A 25,095-nucleotide genomic window follows, 5' to 3' on the forward strand; every position below is an offset into this window, starting at 1 on the left:
GGATCACCTGAGAGCAGGCGTGTTTGGCACCACATTGAAGAGTTGAGCCAGGTGGCGTTACAGTCAGCATCCTCTGGCAGGCATGATTGCTATGTTATTCACCATTCCTACAGTGTCCCTTTTCTTCACTGATGGACATCTTCCCTACCGTGACATTCAAACTCACAACAAAATGAAATGTTAAAGCTAATGGTAATGTTTTGACGTATAAGGAAACATATATGAGAGAATAGCCAAATAGAAGTAACTGTAAGAATGTTTTTCCTCTTTATTTGAGTAAGGCCACTTCTGGGAATCTAACCTAAGGATATACTCCAAGATGCAGAGAATTTCTTCTTTTGCAAGATAATTCTTGGTAGCTTCGTTCACAGTATTCATAACTGAAAAGAATCAAATGCCCCTTATTACCAAAATGGTTGTTAAATGAGGATGCATAAAAAGGAGTTATAATAAGAGGGAAAAGGCTCATGATATCATATGTTAAAAATATAAAGATCTGTTTATGCTTTAATGCAATTTTTGTTTTTAAAAAATTCCAGCAAGCTTTTCTCTAGGCATAGACAAGCTCATTCTAAAATTGATATGGAGAGGCACAGGCCCCTTTTAGAGATTGTTTAGGAGAACTAAACAATCTTGAAAAAAACGAGTGAAGTGGGAGGAATCGCTCTTTATTCAATCACCCCAATGTTAAGACTATGTAGCCAGAGTAATCAAGACAAGATGGTAAAGCACGGGAAAAGACACATAGATTGATGGAACAGAATAGAGAACCAGGAAAGAGTCACACACATGGCTGACTGATTCTTAATAGAGATGTAAAAGCAGCTCAGTAGAGGAGAGTTAGCTCCTTCAGCACATGGTGCAGAGGCCATTGGACATCTGTAGGCAGAAGATGAATTTCAGTTTAAGCCTCATGCCTAACACAAAGTTAACTCAGAAGAGATTATGGGTGTAAATGTAAAATGTAAGGCTTTAAATCTTTAAGAAAAAAATGGAAGGAAACTTTATGGATTGAAGGGCAGGTAAAAAGTTCTTAGACTTGACACAAAGGACAAGATTCCTAAAAATAAAATTTGGCAAACAGAACCTTTCAGTTTCAGTTCAGGCACTCAGTCCTGTCTGACTCTTTGCACCATGGACTGCAACACACCAGGCCTCCCAGTCCATCACCAACTCCAGAGTTTACTCACTCTCATATCCATTAAGTCGGTGATGCCATCCAACTATCGTACTCTGTCGTGCCCCTCTCCTCCCGCCTTCAATTCTTCCCGGCATCAGGATCTTTTCCAATGAGTCAGTTCTTCACATCAGGTGGCCAAATTTTTGGAGTTTCACTTCAGCATCAGTCTTTCCAATGAATATTCAGGACTGATTTCCTTTAGGATTGACTGGTTGGATCTCCTAGCTGTCCAAGGGACTCTCAAGAGTCTTTTCCAACACCACAGTTGAAAAGCATCAATTCTTCAGCACTCAGCTTTCTTTATAGTCCAACTCTCATATCCATACATGACTACTGGGAAAACCATAGTTTGACAAGACGGACCTTTGTTGGTAAAGTAATGTCTCTGCTTTTTAACATGTTGTCTAGGTTGGTCATAGCTTTTCTTCCAAGGAGCAAGCATCTTTTTAATTTCATCTACAGTGATTTTGGAGCCCCCTAAAATAAAGTCTGTCACTGTTTCCATTATTTCCCCATCTATTTGCCATGAAGTGATTGGACCAGATGCCATGATCTTATTTTTCTGAATGTGTAGTTTTAAGTCAACTTTTTCACTCTCCTCTTTCACTTTCATTAAGAGGCACTTTGGTTCGTCTTCACTTTCTGCCATAAGGGTGGTGTCATCTGCATATCAAGAATACTGATATTTCTCCCAGCAATCTTGATTCCAGCTTGTGCTTCATCCAGCCTGGCATTTCACATGATGTACTCTCCCTATAAGTTAAATAATCAGAGTGACAATATACAACCTTGACGTACTCCTTTTCCAATTTGGAACCAGTCTGTTGTTCCATGTCCAGTTCTAACTGTTGCTTCTTGACCTGCATACAGATTTCTCAGGAGGCAGGTCAGGTGGTCTGGTATTCCCATCTATTTAAGAATTTTCCACAGTTTGTTGTGATTTATATAGTCAAAGGCTTTGGCATAGTTAGTAAAGCAGAAGTAGAGGTTTTTCTGGAATTCACTTGCTTATTCAGTGAACCAACAAATGTTGGCAATTTGACCTCCAGTTCCTCTGCCTTTCCTAAATCCAGCTTGAACATCTGGAAGTCCATGGTTCATGTACTCTTGAAGCCTGGCTTGGAGAATCTTGAACATTACTTTGCTAGGATATGGGATGAGTGCAATTTTGTGGTAGTATGAGCATTCTTTGGCATTGCCCTTCTTTAGGATTGGAATGAAAATTGACCTTTTCTAGTTCTGTGGCCACTGCTGAGTTTTCCAAATTTGCTGGCATATTGAGTGCAGCACTTTCACAGCATCATCTTTTAGGATTTGAAATAGCTCAACTGGAATTCCATCACTTCCACTAGCTTTGTTCATAATGATGTTTCCTAAGGCCCACTTGACTTCACATTCCAGAATGTCTGGCTCTAGGTGATTGATCACACCATCATGATTATCTGAGTTGTGAAGATTTTTTTTGTATAGTTCTTCTGTGTATTCTTGCCATCTCTTCTTAATATCTTCTGCTTCTATTAGGTCCATACCATTTCTGTCCTTTATTGAGCCCATCTTTGCATGAAATATTCCCTTGATATCTGTGAGTTTCTTGAAGAGATCTCTAGTCTTTCCCATTCTATTGTTTTCCTCTATTTCTTTGCATTGATCACTGAGGAAGGTTTTCTTATCTCTCCTTGCTATTCTTTGGAACTCTGCATTCCAATGGGTCTATCTTTCCTTTTCTCCTTTGCTTTTTGCTTCTCTTCTTTTCATAGCTGCAAGGCCTCCTCAAACAACCATTATTCCTTTTTGCATTTCTTTTTCTTGGGGATGGTCTTGATCACTGCCTCCTGTACAATGTCACAAACCTCCATCCATAGTTCTTCAGGCACTCTATCAGATCTAATCCCTTGAATCTATTTGTCACTTCCACTGTATAATTGTGAGGGATTTGATTTAGGTCATACCTGAATGGTCTAGTGGTTTTCCCTACTTTCTTCATTTAAGTCTGAATTTTTCAGTAAGGAGTTCATGATCTGAGCCACAGTCAGCTGCTGGTCTTGTTTTTGCTGACTGTATAGAGCTTCTCCATCTTTGGCTGCAAAGAATATAATCAATCTGATTTCTGTATTGACCATCTCGTGATGTCCATGTGTAGAGTCTTCTCTTGTGTTGCTGGAAGAGTGTGTTTGCTATGACCAGTGCGATCTCTTGGCAAAACTCTGTTAAGCTTTGCCCTGCTTTATTTTGTACTCCAAGGCCATATTTGCCCATTACTCCAGGTATTTCTTGACTTCCATTTGCATTTTAGTCCCCTGTAATGAAAAGGACATATTTTTGGGGTGTTAGTTCTAGAAGATCTTGTAGGTCTTCATAGAACCATTCAGCTTCATAGAACTTCAACTTCTACAGCATTATTGGTCAGGGCATAGACTTGGATTACTGTGATATTGAATGGTTTGCTTTGATAATGAACAGAGATCACTCTGTCATTTTTGAGACTGCACCCAAGTACTGCATTTTGGACTCTTTTGTTGACTGTGATGGCTGCTCCATTTCTTCTATGGGATTCTTGCTGACAGTCATAGATATAGTGATCATCTGAATTAAATTCACCCATTCCAGTCCATTTTAGTTTGTTGATTCCTAAAATGTCGATGTTCACTCTTGCCATCTCCTGTTTGACCACTTCCAATTTGCCTTGATTCATGAATCAAATATTCCAGGTTCCTATGCAATATTGCTCTTTACAGCATTGGACTTTACTTCCATCACCAGTGACATCCATAACTGGGCATTGTTTTGCTTTGGCTCCGTCTTTTCATTCTTTCTGGAGTTATTTCTCCACTGATCTCCAGAAGCATATTGGGCACCTCCAGACCTGGGGAGTTCATCTTTCAGTGTCCTATCTTTTTGCCTTTTCATATTGTTCATGGGGTTCTCAAGGCAAGAATACTGAAGTAGTTTGCCATTCCCTTCTCCAGTGGACCACGTTTTGTCAGAACTCTTCACCATGACCCATTTGTCTTGGGTGGCCCTACATGGCATGGCTCATAGTTTCATTGAGTTAGACAAGGCTGTGGTCCATGTGAACAGATTAGTTAATTTTATGTGATTGTAGTTTTCATAATATTAAACTTCTGGCCTATGAAAGGTTCTTTGAAGAGGATGAAAAAGATAAACTATAAAATAAAATAGCTACAAATTGCATATCCAACAAAGGATTAGCATCTAGAATATACAAAGAACTTTCAAAATTCAACAGCAAAATCCCAATCAACCTAATCAGAAAATGGGCAAAAAACACTAACAGACATTTCACCAAAGAGGATATACAGATGGCAAATAGGCACATGGAAGGATATTCTACCTCATTATCCATGAGGGAAGTACAAATTAAAGCCACAATAAGCTGTCAGTACACATCTTCTAGAATAGATTAAAAAAAATAGTAACTACAACAATTGCTAGTGAGGATGCAAGAAACTGGATCATTCAGACATGGCTGGTGGGGATGTGAAATAGTGCAGCCACTCTGGAAACCAGTTTAACAGTTTGTTGTAAAACATGCAGTTACCATAAGACACAATGGTTGCACTCCTGGATAGTTATCCCAGAGAAATGAATGCTTAGGTTCCTGTAAAAATGTGTCTATGTATGTTTGTAGCACCTGATAGTAGCTTTGTTCATAATTGCCAAAAACTGCAAGCAACCCAGATGTCTTTCAACAGGTGAAAGGTTAAAGTATGGTCTCTATACATTGATCCACAGAACACTGCTCAGCAGTAAAATTAATGAATTACTGATACACAACAACTGGAAGAATCTCCAGAGAATCATGCTGAGTATGAATTCATTTATATGATATTTCCTAAATGACAGAATTATGGAAACAGGGAACAGGTTAGTGGTTGTAGGATCTATGGATGTGGGGGAGAAGTGATATATGGGAGAGAGGTGAGCGTGTTTATAAAACAGCAACTTTGATCCCCAGGTGATGGAGTTGTTCTGTAGCTTAATGGTGGTGACAGATACATGTACCTATACATGTGACAAAATGACACAGAACTAAATGAACACACAGACACACAAATAAAGTGGAGCTCTGATAAGATCACTGAGTTGCATCAATGTCAGTATCCTGATTGTGTGATTGTACAATAGTTTTATGAAATGGTACCTTTGGGGGAAAAGGGGTAAAGAGTATTTCTTGCAACTGCATGTGAATCTATAATTATCCCAAAATTTTAAAAAACTTCACTAAAATATATTTATGCAATTGTGTGCATTTAAAAGACTAGAAGGGAGTCACTAATTTATAGTGGTAAAATAATTGTAGCTATTGAGGGGGACATCATCATCAAATATCTCTTTTTCCTTTGCCCTGGTTTTTACCTTTTATCTTAGCTTTTCTTTCCAACTTTTTCTTAGTACACATGTGTTATTTTTATAAAGAGGTATAAAACAAACCTGATTTTCATTTAAAAATAGTTCATTTGCTAAGTGCAGTTATTTACAGTACCATGTTTAGTTTATTCTGAAACAATCTCCTTATTTCTTCTCTTTTACCCTGAGTATAAAGATAGGTGAGGCACACATACATACACTATGTGCACATGCCACACACACAGACACAAAATTTTGACCCACTCAAGAGTAAATAGGTTGGGACTCAGTGTTCAAAGATTCACATCGACAATTTGCAGCTACCGATGAAATGAACTGTCATTAGCTTTGATGGGCATTTGACATAAGCGGAGGCAGCTATGAAGTTGGATGCCTCACTGCAGATTCTTTTCATGATTCACAGTCCAAGTCTAGTGTAGTCAAGAGGTATGTCTCAATGGACAATAAAAGAGTAAAGACTTAGGCGAAGAAAATAATGAGAAATGGACTATTTAGCAACACATTTTACACTTTCCACCTACTGTGTGGTCTCCGTCCTTTGGTACAGATATAATTTGAAAAGCCCAGATTGTATGATTGGTAGTAATGGAATAAATGCATAGTATGTGAACAGGGCTCAGGAGCCTATAAAAGATTCAACTCCCGCTTCCCCTTAGGAGAGGTATCCAACCAGTATTAATATTTTAGAAATACTAGAAGGTAGAAGAGGAGCCATTATTCATCACTAGCACCTCCATGGTACTAAAATTAAATAATGGATTTTTTTTAAAGACAGAATTGCTAGAGTTGTGGAACTATAAAAAATATTCCTCTCTTGGGGATATTGCATTTTTTGCTTTTATCTTTTCTTCTCCTCTTGAGAACATTTTGATTTACTTTTGTGATAAGCTTATAACAACTAAGGAACTTGGAAGGCGGGATAAGCTAGGATGGGAGGGAGGTGGGTTAAGGCAGCTGACAAATGAGCCTGAGTAAATTTATTTGGCTTCAAGTCAGAAAGCCCCAGGATTGTGTGGGCATTCATTTTCCATCTTGTAGCATGTGCATCTGCACATATGGGCCGGAGCCCTGGGCCCTGTAACAGGGAGAACCCACTGTGCCACGTGGTGTGGGGTCTGAGCCGGCTGGTCTGTTGAACTGGAGCCCCGCAAAGAAGGCCCAGTCATCCCTGTCATAGTCCAGCCCCAGCCTCAGAACAGCCGGCCTCACTCCTTGTGGAGGCATCTGGCTGAGCCATGAGGAACCCAGCAGCCAGGAGTTGGCATCAGACCAACACCTGGAGTTCTGGTTTGGCTCAGCTGGTCTCAGAAATGTCCCTGTTCCACCCTGTCCCCACACCAGCTATGTAATCTAGTTGGACAGATGACTTCACCTTTCTGAGTCTCCCTTTCCCCATCTATAAAATAGAAATAATAATTAACTTCCTGGCAGAATGTACATAAAGCTCTAGCGTGGTACCTGACATTTTAAGATCTCAAATTAAGGCAGCTATTACCTAGGAAACCAACTCAAAGGTTTTTTAAAATGCATGTAATCATTAAAATTAGTAATTTATAATTATTAAAAGTCATCCTGATACTGACATGGTGTTGTGGCTAGATGTGTTCAGAAGAGAATTGTTGGCATTGATTGAATGCCTGGTGTTTGCCAGCCACAGTACTGTCTACTCACCAGAACCTCAGAACCTCAGGTGTGGATCTCTTGTCCTCAGTTATCTAGGAGGTAACTGATGGGTGAAAAGATTTGCTTAAGGTCAAAAACCAAGGACATATTAGAGCCAGAGTTCAAACTGACCCAGAAACCGTTTTCTAAACCACCGAACCACAGAAGGAAAATGATACATACCACGCAGCACCTAGAGAAATGGAGGCAATGGGGAGTGAAACAGAATCCTTGCCCACCCGATGGAGAGAGAGCAGCTGTTGTTGTTCAGTCACTAAGTCATGTCTGACTCTTTGCAACCCTATGGACTGCAGCAAACCAAGCTCCTCTGTCCTCCACTAGCTCCCAGAGTTTGCTCAAATTCACGTCCATTGAGTTGGTGATGCTATCTAACCGTTTCATCCTCTATTGTCCCCTTCTCCTCCTGCCCTCAATCTTTCCCAGCATCAGGGTCTTTTCAAATGAGTTGGCTCTTCGCATCAGATGGCCAAAGTATTGGGGTATAAGCTTAAGCATCAGTCCTTCCAATGAATAGTCAGGGTCGATTTCCTTTATGGTTGACTGATTTGATCTCCTTGTTGTCCAAGGGACTCTCAAGAGTCTTCTTCAGCACCACATTTCAAAAGCACTAATTCTTCAGTGCTCAACCTTCTTGGTGGTCCAACTCTCACATCCATACATGACTACTGGAAAAACCAAGTTTTGACTAGATGGACCTTTGTCAGCAAGTGATATCTCTGTTTTTTAATACACTGTCTAGAGAGTAGCTGAACTTGGTTTAAACAGAGATCCCTGGACAGCACCTCATCTCTTGCCTACCTCACAGAGTGCTGATCCACATGCTCAGAGCCTCTCTGAGTTCAGACTCAAGGAATCGCAGCAGCCATAAGTAAGAAAGCACCTCAGAGTCCATCTGATATTGATCACCCTCTACCCTATTCACCAGATGGGGTGTGAGCTTGGACACATCAGTGGCAGCCTTCTCTATCACCAGGCTGCCCGTGCCGTCAGCTTAGCTCTTTAAACTCTGGACATGTTCCTTCTTTTGAGCTGAAATCTGTCTGTTCTGTATCTTGACTCTTTCAAAAGCAACAGAATGAAGCCAATCTCTTTTTCTGCAGGTATTTAGATGATGCCCCAAACTGTGCTTCCCACCCCCATCTTCCTACATTCTAGTCACTTAAGGGGCTCCACCTTGTTCATCTTCTAGAGAACAAACCACCTGGCTTCTCTCTCAAAAACATGCTTCCTCATGGATCTCTTCCTCACAAGTGTCCCTCAGATGGAATACTCTTTACAGTATCATCTGCCTAGGGGTCATCACCCACAGGGAAGTTACTGGGCAGTTGTGTTGACCCATGGCTGTTTAGAGGATTTGTTATCATGACTTGAGAGGAGCCTGAAGCCCACCAAGATTTTTCCATTGATTGCGATCTTCTAAAATGCTCTGCCAGAGTCTTCAATGACTCAGCTTGTATGATCCTCTCTTGTTGGGCTTCCTTTGGAAAATCCATACTTTATGCAGTTGGAAGCTCCAGAAGAAAGATGTTTACCTAAGTTGATCTCATCATATCAATGGGCCTGTGTTTAGAGAGCACACTGCTCTATTTTTAAATTCAGATGTTTCATTGGAATGATTTAATTAGGAGATGACTTTATTTGGAGGATACCAGAGCACCCCTCAGAACCCAAGCCCAGGACCAAAGATGGTCCTTAACCAGAAACTGATAAGCCATTTTGAAACCAGGTAGCTTTGCAAGTTCACTGATTTATGAAGTTTTAGAATTTTCTTTTTTTCTCTGACCATATAGTCTCTCATTCATCTTCCCTTTACATAACTTCTTTATTACTAAGTAAGTGTCTATTATGCACCATGCACTGTTCACAACAACAAACAGAAGTCCCGGATACCATGGAGCATATATTTTAATGGTAAAAAAAAATATAACAAACAGATAACTATGTCAGGTGATGATTCTGTGAAGAAAACCAAAATGGTTATAGAGGATGATGTTGGGAGGAGCCACTGTTTTCACAGAAGTCTTTCACTGGTCACAGAAGTCTTCTCTGAAGAGATGAATGTAATTAAAGAATTGAGAATGAAGGAATGAGTCATATAAGTTCCATTTGGTAGGGTCCTGGTGAATTATAGCCATTCACCAGCCACCACTGGGAAAGGGGACTGTGATAGTTCAGTCTGCCAGTGTAATTTGGAGACCAAGGCTAAGGCATCAGATTAAGTCATGCTGAAGTGGGTCATTTACCAGATGCAGGGTAGTAACACGTACCATGCTTGAGCCTGAACTGGTTTCACGTACACACAATTATTCATTACTCTCTTTTTTAATTTCCCAAGTGGATTGTTTTCTTTGTCAAGGTCTGCACTTATGGCCCAACTGGGTCTTCCCAAAACATAGACTCAGCTTTCAAGCTGATAAGACATTAAGGGTTTGCAGCCCTCAGCCAACTGACTCCATCTCTTCCTGTCCCAACCCCAGGATCCAGAAAGAGATGATGTGTTTGACAAGGCTCTGCTTTTATATAGGAGCCTGTGGGTTAGAAGAGGCAAGCCCAGGGCTGAGATGGGTGGACTCAAACCTGGCAATTGGGGAAATGACAGTAGAGGAGAAGTGTACAGACACAGTGACACTCGAGGCTGAAGACACAGGCAGGGAACAGGCTATAAACAGCCTTGAATGCATTTCTGGGGGAGCCTGTATTTTTCCTGAAAGTGATGGTATGTGCCTTGAAAGATTTTAGTCAGGTGTGATCCTATTGTGGGAAAGAGTAGCTACTTCAGAGAATGGGACACTTGAAAGCCCGGTTTGCACAGGTTCTTCTAACTGAAACCCATGCAAAGCCAAATAGAATGTCAGGCTTTCAGTTGAAAATGATTGAAATTGTATATTTATGTTTGACACTGCTTGTGTTTCCAAGCATCAGACTTAACATTAAAATTTTCCCTGAATTATAAGAATAATAAGAATAAGTGTTGAAATCCTCAGTGAAAGGGCAGCCAACATGCATTTCCAGGGAGAAATTGTTCAATTGTTCGTGTTTATTACTTCCAAATGGGACTAGCTCCAGGTTCACAATGCTGATTTTGTTACATTGCTTTCTCTGAACTGTGGTTCAGATGAGTGCATAAATATTTGGTTTAATATTTCTTTGGAAACCATAAAAATCTAAGCTGATAGAAGGGAGAGGAGCAGAGCAGTGACCAGGAAGGAAAGTTCGGCAAGTTAGTAAGAGATTACAAGTGTGTATTTCAAGAGTGCCCAAGGGCATGATTAATTTATTATCCTTTTAGATGGCAGAATGCATGCTAACACCACCACCACCCCCCCCCCCCACCAAATTGTACCATTACTGTGACAAAACTCTGAGCATGTGAGAAGGTAAAGATGTTCCTGCCAGGAATTTGATGTACAGAGGGAACAGGTGACCCCTTGGGTAAGTATAAATCTGGGAATTGAGACTTGGAAGCCCTTAATCTTGGCTCTGCCTTTGACAGAGACCTGAGATGAATATCAGTGCTCCTAGTCTTCAGGGGTGGGTATGTCAGCAGGAGTCCAGAGCAGGAGCACCTTCCAGCAGTGCCAGGTTCGGATGCTTTGTTGATCCTACTCCTGTGGCCACCCACACCACCCGGCACTCTGACCGGTCGGCCATGTGGAGTAGGAGTTAAAGGAGTTAAAGCCACAGACTCTAGATACTTGGGTTCAAATGCAGGGCCATTATCTCACTGATAATACCTCACTTGGCGAGGTCTGTGTGATGCGGTTTCTTTCTCTGTAAAGTGGGGATTAACACCACTACCTACCCCACAGAGTCGTTGTAAGGATTAAATGATTAATGTGTGTAAGTTGCTTAGACTAGTGTGTGACAGAGTGTCAGCATTTGATAAACAATTGCCTGTCATAGTCATCATCATCACCACTATTTAATAATCATAAAATGAACAATAGCCTTACATTCTTGAGCATGTTTATGTACTTAAGCCTGTCATATCTCTCAGACCCTTATCCACCACAACCCTTTATAGAACAAGCATCATTTTCCCCATTTGGCAGAAGAATGGAAAGAGGCTCAGAGAGGCCACGTGACTCGCTATAAGTCCACATGGTTAGAGCTCCGAGCTGCTGTTAGGACCCGATTGTCCTAACCACTCTGTGCATTAGTCAGGATAAGTTAAGCTGTGAAGTGGTACTATGCCTTGTGCAGCCCTTAGCACTGCTGCTGCTGCATGCACCATTACCTCGCAGCCCATTACCAGCCAATGATTACCTCAAGAGTACTAATGGTCTTACACCCATTGGTCGGCGCTGCAATGGGCTCCTCCCCCAAGCCAGCAACTGTCACTGAGTGACCGTTAGTGATCCTGCTCAGCCATTGGTCAGTGCTGCAGTGGGCCCCTCCCCCAAGCCAGCAACAGCCAGTGAGCGACCGTTAGTGGAGTATTCAGTCAAAGGTCGTCAGAGTGGTGGTCCTCATACAAAGAGTGAGGTGAGAGGCGAGTCCCAGCCTTGCGCAGCGGGTGAGTTGGGGGCCCAGGGAACAGACTGTGTGTCCTGGGGGGTCCAGAGCCCTCACCAAGGCTGCCCACTGGCTGGGTCCCAGGCCTTGAGGTGGCGATGACCCTCTTCCCCATTCCTGCCTCAGTGACCTAATGGCAGCGGCCATCTCTGGGACCAACCCCCACTGGGTGGTGTGAGGAGCCTGAGGCCAGTTGGGTCCTGGGCACCTGGCTCCCTCAACAGTGGTGGCTTGGCAGATCTGGGGACCTGGCCCTGAGGGAGCTGCCAGCTGAGATTTGCCTCTTCAGCCAGGCCTGGGCACTGGTGGGAAGACCCAGACTGGGTGCTGGGCAAACAATTTGGGGCAGGGTAACCAGTGCCTGCAGGGACCCTCTCCTCTCAGCCAGGCCTAGACCTTGGAGGGTGAAAGTTGTGCTGAGGGACCTGGCCCGTACTTATCAGAACAGAGAATAGCATTTGTTTTGGTGGGAGTTTAGAGGAATGTTGTCACCTGACCATGATTTGCATTGTTGTATGGCAGAAACCAATACAACATTGTAAAGTAATTTTCCGCTAGCTAAAAAAATAAATTAAAAAAAGAAAAAACAAAAGATCTGACACCAAGATGTTTGCAACAAATAACCATGCCTCTCCCTCACCTTTCCTATAAAAGGGCTTTGCTGACAGCTTTCAGGCAGTTTGGGGTTTTTAAGGTATGAGCCACCTGTTTCCTTGCAGAGTCCTGCAGTAAACATTTTTGTTTTCAGATTCTGACGTTTTGGTATTGTTTGGCCTCTACTGTGAATTGGGCACATGCACTGGTGTTTTGATAACACTTTCACTCTCACTTCATTAGCTAAAGTAAGTCCTATGGCCACAATCAACTTTAGTGTGAAAGTATAGTCCTAGAAGAGGAGCAGATTATTTAGGAACAGCCTTGGTGACTACTCCCCACTACTATAAATCTGATTCATTAATAGAGACAGCAGGTATAGAAAATCTAGATTTCTAACCAGAGGTTTCAGGACTATCTTGATTTTGGAGGTGAGGCAGTGTGGAACATCTTGATTTTTGGTAGAACCACAAAAGGCAAAGTCAAGGGGTCCAATGAGCAGGGGGGTGAAACTCATAGTCTGCACTAAGAAACGAGAAATTTAGAAAGGGACATATAAGGATCCCAGTTATTCTCTTGGACAATAAAGAGATGTGGAAGTGTGATACTGATGGGTAGTGAATGGACTTTGGGTCCAGACAAGGCACAGTGACCCAGTGACCCAAAGATGACTTCTGCTTTCTCTGATCTGCTGTAGCTTCTTTCAGCAAATCTCCAATATCGCATAATGTGGACTTCATAGATTATTGAACTATGACCCTTAAACACTCTGGAACTCATGAATGGTCAATAAATATTGTGAACAGAAGAAAAGAAGGTAGGGAGGTAATAGAGGAAGTTGTAATCAAGAAGGAAGCATCTTATTAAAAGTCACGGAAATACTCCAATAAAAATTAATTTAAAAAAATCATGGCAGAGAAACAGACCATCAGGGTGAGCGGTACTATCAGTTTGGGATATATTAAATATAAACTGAGTTCCCTCAGTGAGAATAGCATTGTGCCAATTATGCATGTATTTAAATATACATATAATATTTGTCCTCTTGTGGCTGAATAATTTCACTTAACATAGTGTCTTCAAGTTCTATCCATATGGTAGCATGTATTAGAATTCTCTTCATTTTTAAGTTTGAATAATAATATTCCATTTTATGGACGTACCACATTTTATTCATCCATTTGTCCATTGTTGGACACTTAGTTTCCTTCCATTTTTTGGCTATCATGAATAATGCTGCAGAATATTCATTCTTTCCATGTATTAGTGGATCATTTAGTAAAGATGACATTGTACTTGGCTGTGAATAAAGTTTTAAAAAGTCCTCAAGAGTAGAAATTTCATAAACCACATTATTCTCTGGTAAGGTGGAAGTAAAAAATTAAAATGTTGGAAATACTTGTAAATTAAGAAATATTATCCTTAAAAATTTTTCTATAGACTGTAGAAAGTAACCAAAAAATTGTAACTATCAGAAAATAAAGCTAACCTACCCACCTCTCCAGCTAACAATGAATCCTATGGAACTCTGGCTTAAACTGAGTTTAGGCATAATCTTAAATCCTTTCTTAAAAAAGAAGGGTATCAAAGCTGGTGCAATGACAGTGCTGGTAAATGAAGGGTCGGGGTAGTGGTTTCAGATTTCCCCTCATCATGTGTTACTAGGGTTTGTTTTTCCTTCCTGAGTGTTCCATCCTGCTCATACCTTTAACCCCCTCCATGGGAGGGCATAAGCCATTTGAATTTGGTGGTGAGCACAGCCTGCTGGTACAAGAACCCCTGGTCTGTGCTGTGGGTCTCTGCTTCTCATCCTCCCTCAGTGGATTGCCAGAGTGTGGGTTCTATGATTATCCACCAAGAATTTTGAAACTCTTGGCCTTGGGTTTTCTTTAGTTCCCCTTGTTGATTTATGACCTAATGGCTGAAAGTCATTGAGCACCATGAGAGTGAGAGAAGGGCGTGAATCTAACAGCTGCCTGGATTGCTGAATGGCTAAGTATCTTCAAGTTCAAAGGCATGTCAAGGACTAAACCACAGTAGAGAATTAATTGCTGCTTACAAATCACCTTAGAGAACCAACCTACTGGACAAAACAAATGTCTTCTAATAACTATAGGTAAAGGCTATACATGAGTTTTTTCCTACTTAATATGGAGCAGAAAATATCTTCTAAATTAGTGTATACCCCAAGCTCCAGCAATTAGTCTTACATGTTTAAAAAAGTTGTTTTGTTTTTGGGTTAATTTCTTTACTGTATAGCAAGTAATATAGGCTCATCTTATGAAGTCAAAAGTATCCTAAAGTGAAGGAAAAAAAAATATTACCCTATTAACTCTATCTCCCAAAGACCTGTACTGTTCACATGTGATTCATTTCCCTTTGAAAATTTGTGGGCAAGGGGTTTGATTATTTTCTAGTTTTTTATCCTTTTGACCATATTGCTTATATAGATAGAGTCGTCTATCCTTTGAAAATAAGTATATCCTGATTTTCTAAATAGCTAGAATTAGAGTATCCATTTAGTTGGCTGTGACAGTGAAGAAGTGCTGTGGTATTTGTGTTGGAGTCACTTTACACCATGAGCACGGTGTTTGCTCAGACAGAGGGTCTCACATAAGGGGGCCCTTTGCAGGTTGTAAGGATGGGGAAGTGTCCCAGGTCCCTTCATGATTCCTGGGCATTACCACTGCCTGAGGGCTTGTAAAAAGAGAAATGAGAAGATACTAATGTTACATAGATAAAGTGACCACATTTTCACACATACAAAAAAGTTAGTACAACAGATTTTAATTTATGAGTTTATGAAGCGTTTTACGGTCATATAAAAACATGCAAACAAAGTTGTATTTTTTTTCAAAGCTCTAGTCAAGTGTCTTCTACGTTCCAAACCCAGGAAATGTTAAAAGAATAAGAAACAAATAGCCCAAGGGACAATTACCACCCCCAACCAAGGGGCCATCTGCTCTCTGTGCTTTAACAGACCTCAGTGGTGAGCAGGGCTGGGACCAGAAGATGAGGCTGGTCTCCTTGGAGATGGGGCAGAGAGTCAGAAGAAGCTCCAGTGAGCAGGCAGTCCCTGGTGGTGCTGAGTCCAGGAAGACCTGGAGGGACTCCAGCAGACAGGATGAAAGATAGGAGTCTGACTAACCCAGGTCCAGAGAAAGTGGGCAAAGTTCAGTTTGTGGTTGGCTCACAGTTGGTGGTGGCAAGAGAGAGAACTGAAGAAGCAGGTGGAGGCCCATCAAGGAGGGCCCTGAGGTAATTAACCTGGGAGCAATGGGGAACCTGTGAAAGTCTTAATCTGGAAACTGTCTTGGCCATATTTGTGTTTGCATTTTGCAATGATCATTCTGGTTGCATTTAGGACAGGAGGGGAAAAGAGAGAATCAGAAACGTAGAGGCCTATTAGGAGACTACCGTAATATTCATTTACTTAAAGCAAATATTTAGTGAAAGCTTACTCTGTACCTTGCACTGTTCTGGGCCCCAACAACAAGACAGTCAAAAACCTTAGTGAGGATCTGAGTTAAATTACAGGTACTGGAGACTGGCAGGGAGGCAGGGCTAGAAGGTCTTAAAGAGAATATATAGAACTTGGTGACTATGGCATTTTGATATATCAAATATATTTTCCATGAGTGGGTAGAAACTGATGTCAGCATAATTAAGGAAATGTCTGAACCCATAGGGAGGCAAACACACTAAAAGTAACAGGGTTCCAGGTTAGATTTTGGGTCAGAAAAATGACAGAAGTAGAAAAATTGGTGTGGTGAAATCTGAATACATAAAATCTGGAGGTTGTTAGTTAATAGTCACATGTCAATTTTAATTTCTCAGTTGTGACCAATGTTCCATGGTTATAAAAGATGTGAATATTAGGGGAAATTGGATGAAAAGTATGTGGGAGCTCTATGGTATCCAGGCAGTGTTTCTATAAGTGGAAAGTTACTCTTCCCCCCAAAGTCTGTATCTCTCTAACTATGAAGTATAAAATATATTTATATCATACAAATGTAATAATACATATAAAGTGTTGCATATTTTGTAGAACCTCCAACCACATTGAATATAAAAATTATAAAATACTATACAAAATGATACTGTTCATGGAGTTCTCAACATTCAGGAAACTAAGATCATGGCATTCAGTCCCATCAGTCAGTCAGTGCAGTCGCTCAGTCGTGTCTGACTCTTTGCAATCCCATGAATCGCAGCACACGAGACCTCCCTGTCCATCACCAACTCACAGAGTTTACTCAAACTCATGTCCTCATGAGTTTACTCAAACTCAAAATCGAGTCGGTGATGCCATCCAGCCATCTCATCCTCTGTCATTCCCTTCTCCTCCTGCCCCCAATTCCTCCCAGCATCAGGGTCTTTTCCAGTGAGTCAACTCTTCACATGAGGTGGCCAAAGTACTGGAGTTTCAGCTTCAGCATCAGTCCTTCCAATGAACATCCAGGACTGATCTCTTTTAGAATGGACTGGTTGGATCTCCCTGCAGTCCAAGGGACTCTCAAGAGTCTTCAACACCACAGTTCAAAAGCATCAATTCTTCAGCACTCAGCTTTCTTCACAGTCCAACTCTCACATCCATACATGACTACTGGAAAAACCATAGCCTTGACTAAATGGACCTTTGTTGGCAAAGTAATGTCTCTGCTTTTTAATATGCTGTCTAGGTTGGTCATAACTTTCCTCACAGGGAGTAAGCGTCTTTTAATTTCATGGCTACAATCACCATCTACAGTGATTTTGGAACCCAGAAAAATAAAGTCAGCCACTGTTTGCACTGTTTCCCCATCTATTTGCCATGAAGTGATGGGACCAGATGCCATGATATTAGTTTTCTGAATGTTCAGCGTTAAGCCAACTTTTTCACTCTCCTCTTTCACTTTCATCAAGAGGCTTTTTAGTTCCTCTTCACTTTCTGCCATAAGGGTGGTTTCATCTGCATATCTGAGGTTATTGATATTTCTCCCAACAATCTTGATTCCAGCTTGTGCTTCCTCCAGCCCAGCGTTTCTCATGATGTACTCTGCATATAAGTTAAATAAGCAGGGTGACAATATACAGTCTTGACGTACTCCTTTTCCAATTGGAACCAGTCTGTTGTTCCATGTCCAGTTCTAACTGTTGCTTCCTGACCTGCATATAGGTTTCTCAAGAGGTAGGTCAGGTGGTCTGGTATTCCCATCTCTTTCAGAATTTTCCACAGTTTATTGTGATCCAGACAGTCAAAGGCTTTGGCATAGTCAAGAAAGCAGAAATAGATGTTTTTCTAAAACTCTCTTGCCTTTTCGATGATCCAGCAGATGTTGGCAATTTGATCTCTGGTTCCTCTGCCTTTTCTAAAACCAGCTTGAACATCTGGAAGTTCACAGTTCACATATTGCTGAAGCCTGTCTTGGAGAATTTTGAGCATTACTTTACTGGCATATGAGATGAGTGCAATTGTGTGGTAGTTTGAGCATTCTTTGGGATTGTCTTTTTGGGGGATTGGAATGAAAATTGACCTTTTCCAGTTCTGTGGCCACTGCTGAGCTTTCCAAATTTGCTGGCATATTGAGTGCAGCACTTTCACAGCATCATCTTTTAGGATTTGAAATAGCTCAACTGGAATTCCATCACCTCCACTAGCTTTGTCCATAGTGATGCTTTCTAAGACCCACTTGACTTCACATTCCAGGATGTCTGGCTCTAGGTGAGTGATCACACCACTGTGATTATCTGGGTCATGAAGATCTTTTTTTGTACAGTTCTTCTGTGTATTCTTGCCACCTCTTCTTAATATCTTCTGCTTTTGTTAGGTCCATACCATTTCTGTCCTTTATTGAACCCATCTTTGCATGAAATGTTCCCTTGGTATCTCTAATTTTCTAGAAGAGATCTCTAGTCTTTCCCATTCTGTTGTTTTCCTCTATTTCTTTGCACTGGTCACTTAGGAAGGCTTTCTTATCTCTCCTTGCCATTCTTTGGGACTCTGCATTCAAATGGGAAGATTTTCCTTTTCTCCTTTTCTTTTCACTTCTCTTCTTTTCACAGCTATCACTTCATGGTAAATAGATGGGGAAACAGTGACAGACTTTGGGGGGCTCCAAAATCACTGTAGATGGTGACTGCAGCCATGAAATTAAAAGACACTTCCTGCTTGGAAGAAAAGTTATGACCAACCTAGACAGCATGTTAAAAAGCAGAGACATTACTTCGCCAACAAAGCCCGTCTAGTCAAGGCTATTGTTTTTCCAGTAGTCATGTACAGATATGAGAGTTTGACTATAAAGAAAACTGAGCACCAAAGCATTGATGCTTTTGAACTGTGGTGTTGGGGAAGACTCTTGAGAGTCCCTTGGACAGCTAGGAGATCCAACCAGTCCATCCTAAAGGAAATCAGTCCTGAATATTCATTGGAAGGACTGATGCTGAAGCTGAAACTTCAATACTTTGGCCAGCTGATGAACCAACTCATTTGAAAAGACCCTGATGCCGGGAAAGATTGAAGGCAGGAGGAGAAGGGGATGACAGAGGGTGAGACTGTTGGATGGCTTCACTGACTCAATGGTTGTGAATTTGAGTAAACTCCGGGAGTTGGTGATGGACAGGGAGGCCTGGAATGCTGCAGTACATGGGGTCGCAAAGAGTCAGACACAACTGAACGACTGAACTGAACTGATACAAAATGATCCTCTCAGTGTGAAAACATTCCAAATTGCTGTATAGTCTATGAGCACATAAATGTGTATATAAATTCACAGAGTATCTTTAAAACACATATGACTTGGTGTCATTGGCAACAGAGAGTGGATGTGGGAATGGGATTCCTAGGGGGCTCCAGCTTTGTCTGTAATGCACCACACTCTGTAGGAAGTAGGCAGTGAGGATGCCCTTTGAAGCTCAGAGAAAGCAGCACTGGCTGCTCCAAGCCCCTGCACTCCCTGCCCCTGGCAGGGCGCAGAGGACTCTGGTGCCACCTGCGCCATGCTCCCACTCCCAGCACAGCTGGCATGCCGGCGGCCCCCACTGCTGCTGGGGAAGTGGCCTTACCCAGATATGCAGCAGGACCTGCATGCTATGTACACACACTTCTCAGAGGGTTGGCACCCAGGGTCCAAGTTCTTTGGCATCACTAGCTATTTTTTTCATTTCAACTCAGAGGATAAGGAGGAAAAAAAAAACCCACTGTGAAAAGAAGTGTTGAATTACAGAGAATAATAGGAAAGACCAGCTAATTGTGAAGCCCTCCTATGTGGTATAATGGGTGTTAACAGCTGCAGCAGGGGCAGAGACTCGTGGCAGGATTTGTTCTGGGCAGGAGTGCACTGGATTTCTTATATTCCATCACTTTAAACACCAGGAAAAGGACCACAGCCTTAGGGACCACAGCCCTGCAGGAGCACTTGGACAAATCTTAGGAGTTTACCCAGTATAATAAAGGTCGTCTGGAAACCCACCTGACTTGCTTTGGTGTGTGGCTGAGGCCTCCTTTGTGGCCATTGCATACCTCCTATCTCTCCAGTTCAGGCTGGAGTGGGCCAGGATCTCTCTGAAGCCCCACCTGGGGACCAAGAAGCTGGAGAGCTGATGGTTAATTTCTAAATCTAAATTGAGCCCAGACTCCCATCTTTTCCCTGGTGAATGACACCAACTTCCATGCTTTATTCTCCAAGGTTTCTCCAAGCCCTGGAGTGCCTTTGAAACTCATGGAAGTGTGGGACTTGGAGAAATGCCAACTTTGCTTTACTGGCTTTCTAGAAAACAGGTTTTTAAGAGTTCCTAATAGTGTTTTGTGTTTAAAATAAGTCTGGAAGAGAGATGGCAAAGAGATCCAGCCTTTTTCCCAACAGAAGTCTTTGGAGAGGACCAGTTCATGTGTAGAGTAGGGGAAGGTTTTAATCCACAGTTGGGCCAAAGTGGTAAGCGAGGGAGGGGGACAGCGGCAAATATGTCCGAGATAAAGAAACAAGATGGGCCCATCCCCACAGTAAAGCTGCCTCCAGAACACTTCTCTCCAGAAACCAGAGAGTTCTGTGAGTTTTGTTTTTGAAAAGGAAATGTGCTCCCTTAGAAAGGGATTTTCTTTAAAAATTGTAGCTAAGTTATGTTTTATGCCTGGAGGTGTCAGTCTTAACCTGTTAACAACAGCATAATTTGTTGCTGTTGTTCAGTCCCTTAGTCGTCTCCAACTCTTTGCGACCCCGTGGACTGTAGCCTGTCAGGCTCCTCTATCAACAGGATTTTCCAAGCAAGAATACTGGGTGGGTTGCCGTTTCCTACTCTAGAGGATCTTCCCAGATCGGGGATCGAACCCATGTCTCATCTTAATACTCTAATTGTTAACTCTGGTTTATTGAACCCCTTCTATGTGCCGGGAATGTATTTTGCACACGCTATCTCATCCAACCCTGGGAAATAAGTGGCATTATCCTCATTTTACAGATAAGGAAATCAAGAGCCAAAGAGGCAAAAAATGACATTCAGGGCCACAGGCTGATCATTGGCCGAGCCAGGATGGGGACATATGTTTGTCTAATCAGTGAGCTCCTCATTAAACAGATATTGGCCTTGGTTCCACTGTATGCCAGGCACTTTGCCAGGCACTGGGATCCAGTGGCGAGCCCGATATGCTGAGGCTGTTGACCTCGTGGAGCTTCCAAGCAGTGGGGATAATGTCATTTGGATTAAATCTAGTCAAGCAGTGACAGTGAAAATTCTTTTCATCAGAAGATATCACATACCTTATTTTTAGTCTTGCTTTGGATGATATTTTCTGTTAATTTAAAAAATGCAAACAGAGGTAATTGATGTTTAATCAGAACACTCAGTGTATTTTAATAAAGAATATCTTAAATCGGGGGGGGGGGGGGGGGAGGAAAAGCTGTACTGCCATATGGAACTGTGCTCCTACTCCACCAGTCCTGGCAGAGGAACCTTATCATGAGGCTCATGCTGCCTTAGACGCCACTGCCACCTGGTGGCGCCCATCAGAATTGCAGGCATGGTGATCCCAGAAATGCACCCGACCCCACCACCACACCTCTTCCTCATTCCACTAGAAGGCACATTTCTGGTTCAGCCGCCTAAACCCTCCAAGCTCAGTTGACTACAGCCCAATAGGTACCTGTTTAGTTGTGAATTGATGACAGCCAGATCAGTATTAGCTTTCTTTTATCGGTATGTTCTGAATGTCTATTATGTTTGTGACCTTTAAAATGTTATAATCAAATTTGTTTGCAGATAATCTATGGAAAATTGATATTACATATACATGAATACTTGGTAAAACTTTAGAACTAACCTATGCAAATAATGGTTTTCTCTTTAGTTGGATACTTTCAGATGACATCAAAACAAAGCAACATAGTTTGGCTTCTAATTACCTCTCAACCTCACCTCTTCTCAAACCATTCTGGAATTTTCTAAGCTCTCTCACCTGTCTGTTGCCTGTCTGTGTTGCTATGTCTGCCTGAAATTGCTTTCCTATATCTTTACCTTTTCAATTTATTCTTTAAATGTCTAATCAAGGCTGACCATCAATAGGGAATTCCCTTGAAGTAAATCCAGACACAGCGATATTGCAGTGTGCCTCTAAAGACATGGAAGATGGGTTCTGAATACCCTCCTTGTTTCTTTAATAACTGTGACTGTGGCAAACTTGCTTAATCTCTTTGAGTCTCATTGATTTCATTCATTAAGTATGAATAATAATGTTCTCTGCCCCCAGCATTGTTGTCAGAGTTTAAAAAAAAAAAGTGCGTGTAAAATGCCTTCTCAGCAAAATGTCTGGTATTGAATACCTGGTAGAAGCAAGGGTATAGGTGGTGCTGCTGGTGACTAGACTCATGTGAACACCTAGCTAGAATCCTGATTAATGCCTGCCTAGTATAGGACTGTCCAGTGTTTTCCATTGCTTATTTGGTCTTACTTGTAGGAAAAAGTCTGTTTCCCAGGAGTTAAAGATAATATAAATGTCCAACCTTGAAGTTCATAAAGTTACTTCCCTCCCAGATCCATCATTATATGTCACCCCAGGGCTGGTACACTTTCCCAGCTGAAAACTGCAGAGATTTGCATGTTAGAATGAAAGGTGTTAAACCAATGACACTACTTTTGGTGATGCTGCTTTAGTCAAGTTCATCCAGCACCTCTGCATTAGCACCTGTGACTAGGGGACTGGTCACTGCGGTGTGTTGGCCCTGTGTTTTGTCTGTTTTCCAGCCAGAATCATAAATGTCACTCTGTTTCTCTGACCAGGTAGTCGATAGTGACAGACTGGAAGGGTCCAAGTTCCGGCTCACTGGAAAGGGAGTGGATCAAGAGCCTAAAGGAATTTTCAGAATCAATGAGAACACGGGTAGTGTCTCTGTGACACGGAACTTGGACAGAGAAACCATCGCTACCTATCAAGTGAGTACCCCCAAGTGCCCACCCCCACACGGAGACGTGTCTTTCAGAGACTGCTCTCCTCCCGCTGAGCTCATTATTTCTGTGCCTCATCAACCCGGGGCTGCACGACGGCAAGTGTGTGTCTGTGGGAGCCGAGTGGCATTGAACCCTGACAGAGCAGCAGTGAGGGCCCCTGTCTCATCAGTAGAGCCCTCCGGGTTTGCGCAAAACTTTGGGCATGAAAAACCAAGAAGGGGCCCCTGGGGGATCTCAGAGGAGGTCACAAACTCTACGTTAATGTTGGTTTTCCAGAAACCAGCTTGATAATAAAGAACTGTAAAAAGAATAAACCCCTGGACCTGCTCATTCTACTTAGAGAAATTCATCCTAAGGAAATAGGGAGAAATTCAGTCAGATTTTTTATAATGATGTTATAGCCGGACACAATCCTTAAAATGGAAACAGTTGCTAAATATTCAGCAATGTATAATGGTTAAATTATGGCACAATTTTTCAAGGAAGCTTTCTACAACCATTTAAAATATTTTTGAAGAAGTTCTAGTTACACGGGAGATTTTCAATATATTGAATGAAACAGACACACCAGCACATATGGTGTCCTCATTACAGATGGAGTGTTTACACATATCGTGATGGGTACGTGTTTGTGAAGAAGCATGATAGAGGAAAATCAGAGTCTTAGTGGTTGCATTTGGTGTTACTGATATTTTGGTTTTTTCTTTCTGATTTTTCTACAATGCACTTGCTTTTTATATGGAGAAACAAAAGCCTATTTGTAAAAGATAGCTTCAGAAGTTGACACTCATTCAAGATTCAGAGAGCAAAGTAGCTGCATGAAGATATTGGGGGAACATCAAATCTCACGTAGGCTGTGGGTCCCTCCTATCCCCTCTCTGCCACACCCCCAAGAATCCCCTTCTCACAGCTGTGTTAAGGACCAAGCCTCTGGGGGTAGTAGCTCAATTTTTGAGGAGACAGAATTCCAAATCATTTTCAGGGAAGGCTCTTAGCAGGATGCAGTGCACTGAGTTGAAAGCAGGTACTTGGGAACAAGGCCCAGCCACCAGGGTCTGCTTTCCAGGCCATTGCCCATCACACATCCCCTGGATTAGATTCGGGGAGGATGGAAGGACCAGTTTCTAGGCCTGCACTTAGCATTTATCTTCATCAAAACACCATGTAAGAGCATCCTAATCCCACTTCAACAACATGACCATCTCTTCCCTTAAAAAAAAAAAATCCCATATTCTTCCTTTCCTAAGGACAAAGGGTGGAGGGACATTGCACTGGAGAGTCAAGTGCTCTGGCTGGGGAATTGATTCCCTGGGCGTAGCCTCCTCTGTCACCATGAGATGCTGACCTTGGGAAGACCATGTGGGTGTCAGTCCTCAGTTTCTTGTCTATAAAATGTAGATAACACTTGCTGACTTAATAACAGGAGTGCTGTGGGTTTCCAGTGAGGAGAAGATAGAGGAACACACTCAAGGCATTGAAATGCTGGACAAATACAGGGCAGCGGGGGTCGGGGGAAGGCCCATCCAGCCTCATGCTGAGCAGTGTGGTCCAGGGTCCCCAGTCCTGAGAGGACCTTCCTCTCGGAAGTGTCACCAAAAGGCAGATGCCGTGAGCATTGGCAGGGGTTACTGTCCGTCAGAGGATGCCAAGGGGTGACCGGCGCATCTTCAGTGTACACCCTTGGGGAATCTGGTTGTTGTAGAAATTGAATGTTGGACCTGAAATTCCCAGGTCCAGCCAGACCTGCCGGTGACCACAGGTGACCTGGCAGCTGTCAATGTCCAGCTGCTGCAGGACTGTTGGTAAATCCCCTCTTCGTTTTCCCTGCCTATCATGGGAATATCTATTAATTTTCAGACATAAGGAACTAAAGACATGATACATCTCATAATTTCATAGCACAGTGATACAGAGCTCTGGGGTCAGCAAATTGCCATTCAGGTCTCAGCACTGCTGTTGACTATGCTGTTTTCATCTTGGGCAGCCCACTCACCCTCTCTGAGGATCTTGTGATTCTCTTCCACAAAGTGGGGATAGTACCAGGATGTCTAAGGATTGTATGAAATGAAATACAATTATCGTTACAAATTCTTAGCATAATGCCCAGAACCTAGCAAGCATTCAGTAAATTAAAGCTGCTCTTATTCATTTTCTTCCTGTAAGATGATTTAATTTTTTTGTTAAGCTCCACAAGTTTTTAACATCAGTTTCCTGCCTTCAACTGTGAGAAGGTTGACATAGACAACAGACTTGTGGTTTTTCCCTTCTATATCCTCACAGGAGCCAAACATCATAGCATTTTCTGCCCCTCTTTT

At 42.1% G+C, this 25,095-nt stretch overlaps 1 protein-coding gene across 1 annotated transcript in view; it reads left to right on the forward strand.

Moving 5' to 3' along the window:
* Window positions 1–25,095, forward strand: part of CDH13 (cadherin 13) — a 978,634-nt gene that overhangs the window by 506,873 nt on the left and 446,666 nt on the right. Inside the window, exon 5 of the mRNA XM_065925094.1 lies at window positions 22,613–22,765. Within this exon, the coding sequence (XP_065781166.1) occupies window positions 22,613–22,765 (153 nt within the window). The remainder of the gene's footprint in view (window positions 1–22,612; window positions 22,766–25,095) is intronic.

Source organism: Muntiacus reevesi, chromosome 2 (assembly GCF_963930625.1).
Source record: "Muntiacus reevesi chromosome 2, mMunRee1.1, whole genome shotgun sequence".
NCBI lineage: Eukaryota > Metazoa > Chordata > Mammalia > Artiodactyla > Cervidae > Muntiacus > Muntiacus reevesi.